This window comes from Coenobita brevimanus, chromosome 63, assembly GCF_032717465.1.
Source record: "Coenobita brevimanus isolate Jiangsu-jjx chromosome 63, ASM3271746v2, whole genome shotgun sequence".
Classification (NCBI taxonomy): domain Eukaryota; kingdom Metazoa; phylum Arthropoda; class Malacostraca; order Decapoda; family Coenobitidae; genus Coenobita; species Coenobita brevimanus.
This window is the reverse complement of record NC_137016.1, coordinates 25,079,339-25,091,513: the sequence shown is the minus strand read 5'-3', so window position 1 is coordinate 25,091,513 and position 12,175 is coordinate 25,079,339. Positions and strand designations below refer to the sequence as shown.

Here is a 12,175-nt window from a genome sequence, read left to right as displayed (position 1 = left end):
ACGCCCTGCATTCTCTTTTCTCATGAAACTGGTGATAAGTGACTGCTGCCTTGCCTGGATCTTCTCATTGAACTTCTTGATACTGGTGAGTTTGTTGAGGTGCTGCATAGCTTCATCATGGGTGTCAAACCTCAAGTTCTTTATCTTTTCATGAAACTCTCCCAACATTCCTAGCAGTGCTGAGAAGTCTTTTGTCGTTGGTTCACCCTCCTGTGGTTCATCTCAGTCGTGAACACCTCCATCTTCTCTTTCCTCGTCCTCCGCCGGCCAGGTGGTCGCTATCCACGCGGTGGTTCTCGCTATCCGCTGTGCATGGGGGTTTTTATATCCTGTCGCTACCCCTGAAACCGCTATCCAAAAAAACACTACCCGAGGGGTACTACTGTATATAGGTTGTGGTAGGTGGGGGCGCTCACCATCCACTCACTCGATGTAGTGCTGCTCTCGGGGGTGTCTGCCCTTTCCTCTCCTCTCTCTATTCCTTCCTTCCTCTTCTGTCTTTCTTTACTTCATTCTTTCCTCACCCTTCTGCCTACGGGTGACTTTACACTCCCTCTTTTGTCTTTCTTTCATTTTTTCCTCTTCCTTCTCCCTATGGGTGACTCTACACTGAGTGACAAGCCAAATGGTTTCCTGTACACCAGGAAACCATTTACTATGCTGGGTGGTAACCATATAACCAAATTATGGCACCTGGTGGTTTTGTGGGTAATTACAGCACTCCAATCGGATTGAGCCGGTGAAGGATTATATCCAATGGGTGGTTGGGGTTATCGCTTATGTAATGCCACTCAGGGATGAGTGAGGCTGGTCACTCTCATCTTAAATGTCAGGACCAAATTGCCTAGCCCCGGGCTTCTATGCTTCTCATGGGGCAATGAAGAATTGGATGATGGATGGATGGAATATATATAAATATAAATAAATATATATATATATATATATATATATAGGGCATTTAATATGGGAAAAGAATTAGGACAAAGTTAAAGTAATAAGAAATGTTGCTGAAACTGTGAGAAATGCTACATTCAAAAGGACATAAATTAATGTTGAGGCATGGTTAATTATGAAACTTTTTGCCTTCACATAGAAAAAATTTGAGGGTAAGAATGTTGAGTCACTAGAAAATATAGGAGAAAAGGGTTATCTGGTCCATGACTGAGAGTAGCAAAATCTGTGTAAACACTGCCAATCCATTCTCTCCATTCTGTTTAGTAGCTAATAACCAGAAATTTGGCAAAACTGTGATTGTAAACTTATGGCCCAAAAACCAATTATATTTATCCCCATATATTGTCCTACTTAGGTATAAACAAGTTTTGTTATTCCAGTAGTTTGGAGGAGAAATTATCCATGTTCAAGGAAGTCTGACTGACTCCACCTGCTTCCACATAAAATGACAGTAAAGGGCAATATTATAATTCCTCTGGTGTTCATACATATATATATATATATATATATATATATATATATATATATATATATATGTTCATGCAACATTACCTTCCGAGATGTTCCATTAAGCCGGGCTACCTCAATCCTATCAGGTCCTGTGTCTGTCCAGTACAGATTACCAGCAACCCAGTCCACTGCCACTCCATCTGGGTTGAATACCTCTGCCTTAACCACCACCTCCTGGTCAGATCCATCCAGTCGTGCACGCTGAATACAGTGCATCTGAGAGGAGCAAAAATATTTTGAAAATCAAACGACCATGAAAGAAAATATGAAAGGAGAGAGAGAGAAAAAAAAGCCTTTTAACCAGGCATCACAAGCAAACAAATGCCTTTTAATTATGCCTCACAAGAGGCATACATGCTTTCATACTGTACTGTCAATCAATTTTGGTTCAAGTGGTAGTGAATCACAGTGCTGCTATCATACAGACACTCCACATTCGGTAACTTGTTCTTTTACTCCAGCAAAGCCTGTAGACCATCTGAACAAGCACTGTTTATGACATTATGGTGCTACAATTTGGAAGACTTTCAAGAAGTACCAGAATTCTATTATTACATCTGCATGCACTGTAATGGGGAATTGTTTTTGTTCCAGTTTGTCTGTCTGTCCTTGTCTGTGTCTGTCTGTTAGTAAGATTATGAGAGAGAGAGAGAGAGAGAGAGAGAGAGAGAGAGAGAGAGGAGAGGAGAGGAGAGGAGAGAGAGAGAGAGAGAGAGAGAGAGGAAATGCATTAACGCTGGTAAACTGATTTAGGACCACCAGAGGAACAGGTGATTAAATTTTGGCTGAAAGATGATCAGTGTCATAAATCAAGGGCAAAGTCAACTCAGTTTTGATAAGATTCTGACCAACCATGGTGGAACAGTTTGTTTATCGTTTCATTTATAAATAGTCAAACATGCTTATATGCGTTAGCAGTGCTCGCCTACAGGTGGTTCTCCATACTGCTTGATCTCTGAAAGCCTCCTTGTTCAGTCCCATATCCCTAAGGTCACATTCTAAGACCTTATTCCAGATCTTTTTCAGTCAGACACTTGCAGCCCAACCCCTGACAGTCAAACTTCTCACTTTCTACACCCCACTGTCATTCCCCATACTCTCCATTTAACCAGACCATCTCAGTTTACCTCTCTTAATCACAAAACCAATACACTCCAGTCCCATCCTTCCTCTCAGCACTTTCATAGCAAACCTAGTCCCCCCCAGGTCTCGCATTCAGGGATGCACTGCACATCCACCTAATCACTGTCATCTCTTAACGTTTGAGCCTTCAAATATCCTCTTCCATTAATGCCCATGTCTCGCTATCATACAGCATAACACTAACACATGCCACATACAAAGACCCCTTAGCATAGAAGGAGAGACCTCACAGTGTCAGGAGAGGCAACAGCTCCCTGAACTTCTTCCAACCACTTCTAACTCTAGCCACATACTGTAGCTAGCTGCAGCCCCACCTCCAGCACATAACATGTCTCCCATGCAACAAAAATCTTCCGCACACTCAAGAAAATCACTGACAAGCTCAATCCTTTCATGCCTAACAATCTCTATATGCTCTTCTGCATCACACACACAAAATCAGTATTATCTCGTAGTCCACCAATAATACCACAAACGCTGCACAAGATGGAACTACTTGCTATGCCCTTGTGGCAAACTGCATACAGCCATTTTCCCTCTTCTCTGACAGTACTGCCACCAACCACACATACCATCACCTTTGTTTTCTCTGCATTTACTTTCAAGCTCCTGTGCCCCATACCACCCCCTCCACTTCCTAAATCTTTCCTCAGCTTCCCTTTCACTCTCTGCAATCAATACTAAATCATCAGCACGCAACATCTCCCCCGGGAATCCATTTCAGAAGTCACGTGAAAGAGCTTCAAGCACCAGGAAAAACAATAAGGGGTTCAAGATGCCCTGACACACACCAACATTCATGGAAAACTCATCATTAAAATCTCCATTCACTCTCACCTGGGTGTGAGTACCCACATACATAGCCATAACAGCTCTAACCATCTACTCCTCAATCCAAAGCTTTTTCATTGCCCACTTCACCACTTCCTTACGAACTCTGTTGAAAGCCTTCTCCAAATCAACAAAAACAAACAACAGATTCCTTTTCTTTCCTATATTTCCTATATATTTTCCCAGAAGCTGTCGAACAATGAATATGGCATCAGTGGTCCCTTTCATTCACTCATTCATCATCTACTGTAATCCTGTGAAGCCCCATGAGGAGAATAGGAGCCCAGGGCTAGGCAAGTTGGTCCTGACATTTAAGATGAGTGACCAGCCTCACTCATCCCTGAGTGGCATTACATGAGCAATAAACCCCAACCATCCCTTGGATATAAACCTACACTGGCTCAACCTGACTGGAGCACCTTAATTACCCATTAAACCACCAGGCACCATAATTTGGTTATATGGTTACCACCCAGCAAAGTAAATGGTTTCCTGGTGTACAGGAAACCATTTGGCTTGGCACTCGGTGTAAAGTCACCCATAGAAAGAAGGAAGTGGAAAGAATGAAGGAAAGAAAAACAGAAAAGAAGGAAAAAAAAGGAAGGAAGTGAGGAAACGGCAGGCACCCGAATGCAGTACTATGTTGAGTGAGTGGATGGTGAGTGCCCCCACCTACCATTTTGCCTGGAATAAACCCAAACTGCATCTTATCAAGATTCACTCTTTCCCTAATTATACCTTCTGGAACTCTGTCCATTATCTTCATAATCTAATCCAAAAGTTTTATGCTTCTATAATTTTCTCTTTTTAGGGCATCATCTTTAACCCTCGTACACATTTACAATCATACTCTTCAACCAACCATCTGGGACAACACACTCATTTATAACTGTATTCATCAAATCATTAACTAACCCCACTCCTGTATCTCCTGAGGCCTTAAACATTTCAGCAGTCAACCAGACACACCTACCACCTTCCCCAGCTGCATCCTGACTATTTCCCTGCTCCACTGAGTGGAGACACAAATGTGGCGGTCACCTACCAACCAAACTTCCGCACACCATGGAGCTCATTAAGGTACCCTGCTATGACTTCCTTGCACAATAAGTCCCGGTCGATGTCTCCAAAGGCCCCCACGACAACAACAAGAAAGGAAATGGGGGGAGCAAACATTCAAGTGCATCTTATTTTCTACAATTTATCAATAGTTCTAGGTTAACTCAATGTTTCTCATTGTATATTCTATCAATGATAATCATTTTATAGGATAATTACTTGTATACGTGGCTGCTTTGAGAAAAGTCAGAGTTAATTCCAGTCTAACTTCATGATTTTTATCTTTGAAGATGCATGGGGCCTTTTCAGTGTAATTTTAGGAGGAAACAAATGCATCATCTATACTGTGAAATACAGTAAGTAATTTGGAATGGCAAGTACACAATAACTGGAATATCTGCTTTTATACTGAGTACCAATATGCATACAAGGGTACTTAATGTATGTTGCATGGGTCTGTTGACATTTCCAATGCTCAGCCTGGTCAATATGTGGCAAATATCTCTTACCACAGCAACGGGCACATATCTCATCACATAAATGAAGTAATACACATTTTCCCACCAAAAACTACCATTAAAGAATCTATCTATCTGTCTATCAACCTGCCAGACACCTTAATCCCATAAGGGGTGGCCACAAACAAATCGCCTCCATTTCGCTCTGTCCACGGTCATTTCATTGCCCTGCTCCCAGCTCACACACCCCTCTCTCATATACCTCTCAACTCCATTCCTCCATCTCATCCTTGGCCTCCCCTTCCCTCCACCCCCTCCATCTCGCTCACATACACTCTCCTCGTCAGTCTCTCACTCTCCATCCTCACCACATGGTCAAACCACCACAGTATGTTTCTCCTAATGCTTCCTTTCACATCCACATCCACATCATAATGTTCCTTCACATCCTCATTTGTCAGTCTGTTTCTCCACATGACTCCACATGCTCCTCTTAACCCTCCGCGTCCCGCTGATGTGAATGAACGTCCACATGTTTTGTCACTGCCAATCCCGTTGACATACATAAATGTGAATCAATTGCAAGGTCGCTAATCTGCACAATTTTCAATTTTCGCGGGTGATTTTTGGTACGTATAAGCGGGACACCTTCCTCTACAAGATGCCAGGCAGGGACAATGCCTTACCCAGCATGACCCCCCCCCCCCGCACGCCATTGTCTCGGCAATTCAATCGTTCCCAGTGACCTCGCCAGTAAAGACATGTCATGCCACGGTACGAAATTCAGGGCCAGAGTGATTCCCCAATCGATGACAATGTGGAGGACAAAGTTTACATAGCATTAGAGGAAGAAACAGTCAGAAATGATGATCAGGTAATGACGCCAAAAAAGGTCAGGTATGCTGATGTGTTTTGTGAGTGAAACAATGCTTATATTGCCTATATTACTGAGTGAAAACCAATATACTCTCGTACTACATATAAATTCGTACCAAATAAATAAAAAAATACTGTTTATGAGTGGTGTAGAATGGTTACCCTCCCATAGAACTTGCTTTCTTTGGAGCCAGCCTGACAGAAAACACAGTAAGGTGGGGAGGTACTGCTACCTGTATCGAGTATTATAAACCTCAGGTGAGCGATTTCTCTATGATTTCTCGATGTTTCTCACCAAAAGCGGAAGTTTGAGCCAAAAAAAAATTTTTCCCAAAATAGTCGGGATTCGGGGGAGTCAGTGGTGGAAAAGTGGTCGGGATGGGGAGGGTTAAATAACTCATTTCCACTGCTCTCACTCTTCACTTCTGTCCCTCCAGCACGGTCCAAGCTTCACTTCCATACGTTAGAGTTGGCATCACAATACTGTCATGTAGTAACTTTTTCACTTCCTTGCTCACTTCCGTGTTTCTTATCACTGCTTTCAAGGAACGTGCAACCTTTCTTCCTTACTGTACCCTTTCAAGCATTTCACCCTCTAAACTTCCATCCTTACTCATCACACTATCCAAGTACTTAAATGCACTCACATTTTCCATTTCCTTACCATCCAACCTCACTGTACATTCAATGACTTCACTTCTCTCTTCCCTACATTCACCATTTGATTTAGTTTCTTACACACTCTCCCAAACTCATCCACCAAGCTTTGTAGCTCTCCTTCGTCTTTACTTAACACAGTATCATCTGCAAACAACAGTACAGGAGTTTCCAAACACTGCCCTCTCTCATTATGGTCACTCCAACATCCACTGTCCTACCTTGTATCTCTTTTATAATGCCATCCATATACAAATTGAACAACCATGGAAACATGACACATCCCTGTTTCAATCCAACCTTCAAAGAGAAAAATTCACTCTGTTCACTATCCACACGCACTGCAGCCTTAGCACTATCATACATACTCTTAACAGCAGTCAAGAACTTCCCATCTACTCCATATATTCTTAATACTTTCCACAATCCTTGTCTATCCACTCTGTCAAATGCTTTCTCCAAATCCATGAAGGCTGCGTACAACTTCTTTCCCTTCTCTAGAAACCTTTCCACTAAAGATCTATGAATGAATATCTGATCTACACAACATCTTCCCTTCCCAAAACCTTCCTGTTCTTCCCCAACTAATTCCGCTGTTATTTCCCTAACTCAGTCAATAAGTATCCTACCATATACTTTTCCTATTACACTAAGAAGACAAATGCCCCTACGATTACCACACACTTCTTTTTCCCCTTTTCTTTTGTACATGGGAATAATTATACCTGACTTCCAATCCTCCAGGACTCTACCTTCCTCCCAAGCTATTCTGCACGTCTTCCACATCCATTCTACTACTACCTCTCCCCAGTACTTCAGCATTTCACCACACACTCCATCAAGTCCAGGGGCTTTCCCAATATTGACTTTCTTCATTGCTTCCACAACTTCCATCCTACTGATTTCTTCCTGTCTTCTCACCTCCCTCCTCCCCCCAGCCATTCCCCAGCCACTCATACTCGCATTACTTCCATTCTCTATGTTCAACAATTCCTTAAACTGTTCTCTCCATCTGCTCACTTTTTCTCCCTTCTCCACTAGTAATCTACCATTTCTATCTTTCACACCCCAACTAACTTCACTGCCACCATGTCTAACTCTCTTCACCTCTTTCTGGAACAATTTCTCACATTCCCTCCACTTTACACTCAATTTCCTTCTCAATTCCTCATCAACTCTCATCTTACTTTCTCTTACTAATCTTCTCACCTCCTCCTCTATACATATAACTCTCTCTTCCGTCTCTCAACTTTTTCCACACCCGTTTCTCATTCACTCACTATATGCTTTCTTCTTTTGTGCCACAGCCTGTCTCACCTCTTCATTCCACCACGCTGTTCCTGGCACCCCCTTTCGTCTTCGCTTCATCCCACACACCTCCTCACATGCTGCACAGATTTCTTCTGTGAATATCTTGTTCACATCTTCCACGTCCCCCATCTGCTCCAATCCATATTTTCCGAATCGCTCCTCCACTTCCCTCTTACATTCTGCCTTTTCTCATTCTCTTGTAACCTTTCAAGTCTCCTTGCACATACTGTACTACTTCCTCCTGCCCTTCCCTTCTTCTATTTATCCATTTCACTTGGACCTTGATTCTCACCACCACCATGTGGTGGTCTGAAAGTCTACTCCCCCAACCTCTATATGTTATTGCATCCATTACAGACCTTCGCATCCTTTCATCCACACACACATGATCAGTCATTGCCTTCCTTTCATTCAGTTCAACACCCACCCTTCTCAATATATTCTTAATACTTTCCACAATCCTTGTATATCCACCCTCCAAATCCATGAAAGCTGCATACAGCTTCTTTCCCTTCTCTAAAAACTTTTCAACTAAAGATCTAAGAATGAATATCTGATCTACACAACCTCTTCTCTTCCTAAAGCCTCCCTGTTCTTCTCCATAATGTTTGTAATAGTTCTTATTTTAAATTTCTGAGGTAGAAAGTTTGTGCTCACACATATTATACTGTACATTATATTTGTTTTCCACATAACTTATAATTCTTTTCACAGTCTATGCACTCTTGGTGATTTTTCACACACGCTCAACGCAATACCGTTCTCTTCGCACGGAAAGATATTCGCACAGTGTCCTTTCACTTAGTACAGTTTCTCGCACACATATGCATACATACGTAACTTATTTTACTTCACTTACTATTATAATATCACTAACCCTAGTTTCTTATCATATTACACTTACTTATGAGATAATTATCATTACATATTATTTGCAATTACAGGACATACATTTCACTTGCGTCTTTTTTTTACTCTTCTTTTGTTCAGTTAGTAGTGGAGGAGGGTGTGATATTCCTCAAAGCATGGAATGATGCATAAATCCACATCACACTCAACACACTGGTAGCATAAGTCAGGAGGTGGTTAGTCTATGGGCCATATACTTAGCCTTTCTTGTCAATGGTATTTCATCATCACTGCTTGTTCCCAGGTCCGGTTCAACATAGTCTTTATCAACCACATCGTCGTCTATTGGTGAATCCCTTTCACCATCATGAGGGATGAACAAATGGGCATCAATCTCAGGAGTAGACTGGAGCACCAGTCGAGCAGGACAGTACTCCCAAGGTGGATGGAAAGCTGATGATAGGGAGAGCTGGAGCTGCCATTTCATCAGCCCTCGGGACTAGTTCCTAACCATTCCCCTTTGCTGAACTTTTTCAGTGTTTCACCAACACAGAGAGTATGCTAGCATACTCTCCAAGTTTCCCTGTCAACACAAATCTACATGCACAGTACACACTACACTTCCTTTTCAAAATTTAAAAGAAAAAAAAAGAAAGTGGCGCAACTATACAATGCCTCAGAGTCCCCGAGGGGGGGACCATACATGTCCCCACCATCCGCCTCTCTCCCGGTGACGACTCTTTGAGCTGCCTGGATTCAGTATCTGACCCACTTCTTCATTTCTCCACCATTTGCAGCCTTTCCTCTAACTTTCTTTCTGTCGACCACCACTTCTCCTCCTCTAAACCTCACCATCTCTTCCTTACTGAGACTCAGCTGTCTGAGGCAACAGACGGCAAACCCTTTTCTGTATCCTCCTACTTTCTCTATACTCATTTCAAAGCCAAAGATGGATGTTGTGTATATGTACGCAACGACTTATCTTGCTCTCGTGTTCCTGAACTTAATTCTCCTGAATTCTCTACACTGGCTTTGGATCTCCTGTCATTCTCTGACTAAATATATCTGTGCTGTTTATTTATTCCCTGATTCTACTGACTATGACAAATTCTTCGTCTATCTTACTTCTGCGATGGAACACATTCTATCCATTTCTCCTTTTGCTGAAATCTCCATTCTAGGAGATTTCAATGTTCAGCACCACCTTTGGCTCTCCTCTCCTTTCACTGATCCACCTGGTGAACAAGCCTACATCTTTTCTATCCTTAATGACCTAGAGCAGCTTGTACAACACCCTAACCGTATCCCTGACCACCTTGGAGCGAGCTCCAACAAACTTCACTATTTCCTTACAACAACTGTAATTCTTCTGCTTATGCTGTTAATCTTTTCTCTCCATTGGGCTCCTCTGATCATAACCTTATTACCTTAACCCCTTAACTGTGGGGCGTCACTTTCATGACGCTTGGGAGTAAGGTATCATACCGCGGGGCGTCACTTTTGCGATTCTGTGTTATTTTGAATTCGCTCGGGCTTTCATGTGGTAGCTTGTATCATCTATCAGTACTGCCAATGTCCAACACTAGTCAGCACTCCTAATCTCATCTGTACTCTCATCCATTGTTGACAATTTAGCCATTTCTCCCCGTTCTTGACTCCCCTCCCTACCTTCCCTCCATTACCCTCTCCTCTCGCCTGCCCAGCCGTGCTACGTTAAGCAAATCTTCCCTGGAATTTTCCACTGATTTCATCCATTGAAATAAGCCATATGCCCTATTCTTATACCAAATAATATATACCAAAAAGAAATAGGTTAAGTGAGATTGCCATACACCTGGAATTGGCTAATTATCACCTGACAACACCTCACGTGCACTCGTTCGCTAATTTTCGTTGTTCATTTCCCCTTGAAATATGCCGTATAATCTATTCTCGTACTAAAAATACAGTAAATATGAGGAGGGAAGGGAGAAGCCTAAGTGATATTTACATTCACCTGGAACTACCTATTTATAATGTATTGTCTAGATTTCCTGCCAATCATTTCACTGCTATATATTAGCAGCAGTCAAGAGACTGACGTTGGCAGTAATGCATTTCCCTAGGTAGGCCACCCCGGCCCACCCCTATCAGTTCACTCTCATCTTCCAATGTGAAGGTACGTCTTGTTTGCTCCTGCTAACTTCCGCCACTTTTTACCCCCATGCAAAGGGCCCAGTGACCTTTACCCCCTACTAAACCTCGTGTGGAAAGAGGTAAAGGGCTGACAATTGAAAGAGAGTGACTACGATCTTTCTGTTGAGTAAAACAGTGCAAGTGGAACTGCAAATAATGTGTAAATAATGTGTAAACAGCAAGTGAATGCAATGAATGTAAATACTGTATAAGTGAACAGTGGAAAATAGTTTTATAAGTTACTTCAAGTGACAGTGCATAACACAGTGTAAATAAAATAGAAATGTAAATAATGTAAATAAAATTGAGAATGTAAATAGAAATGTAAATGAGTAGTATTATAAGAATATGAGTATATATACTAGGAGTAATGAGTGTGAAAGTTTCACTCTAGCATGTATGAATACTATGAGTTATGAGAGTGAAGGTGAAAGTGACATTCACTCTCAATGCTAGTATACAGGACGAGAAAGTGAAAGCTACGTATTTTACTGAAAGAAATTGAATGCCTACAGTGACAATAAACTACTATTACTGAAGGAAACTTATGGATAAAGACTGTAGATATATATATAAGTGTTATAGTAATAAAAATATAAACTGTGAGTGTTTTTATGAATAATAAATGACAACACCAGCAGCGAACTAGCGCAAGTGGGAAGGTCATACGTCCTCGTAATTTTCATTGCTTTCACAGTGTTTTATTTTTTTTATTTTTTTTTTTTTATTTTTTTTTTTTTTTGAATATGGATTCCAAACTATTTGAGAATCTTAGAATAGTGTTTCCAGTGATAATATCAGGCTGTGGTAATCATATTACGGGCTGTCGGGAAGTGTAAAGTGGAGACTTCGTTACCTAACTTCAGAGGTCTCCACAAGTCCTACGTTACTCGATGAAGGCTCAACAAACACCCCAGGAGAAAGCTGAAGGTATGTGCCATAAGCATATGTGATTTTAATATTCTAGGACTAATAACTGATTTTTGGCAAATATTTTTAGATAAATAATCAATATGAATATGGAAAATGCGCAGGAATTTGTAACTGGAGGCATGGTTGTAAAGCAAGTTGATAGGTTTAAATATTTAGGTACTTATTTAGCCAAGGATGGTTCTTTGAACTTTGAATTCGAGGAAAGGTTAAAGAAGGCAAATCAGGCAATGGGAATGCTTAAAAATATTTGGAATAATAACAATTTTTCTGTGCATACAAAAATCAAACTTTATAAGGTAATGGTTAGGAGTACTGTATCTTAATTTATGGACACGAGTCTTGGTACAGCACAGTGACTATGGAAAATAAATTCTTGGTGTTTGAAAATAAAGCACTTAGAAGAATATTAGGAGTTAAGT

The 12,175-nt window shown here is 41.3% G+C and overlaps 1 protein-coding gene across 1 annotated transcript in view; it reads right to left on the bottom strand.

Annotated features, from left to right (window-relative positions):
- arr (low-density lipoprotein receptor-related protein 6) overlaps positions 1-12,175 on the bottom strand; it is an 801,354-nt gene that overhangs the window by 550,010 nt on the left and 239,169 nt on the right. Inside the window, exon 9 of the mRNA XM_080275999.1 lies at positions 1,507-1,680. Within this exon, the coding sequence (XP_080132125.1) occupies positions 1,507-1,680 (174 nt within the window). The remainder of the gene's footprint in view (positions 1-1,506; positions 1,681-12,175) is intronic.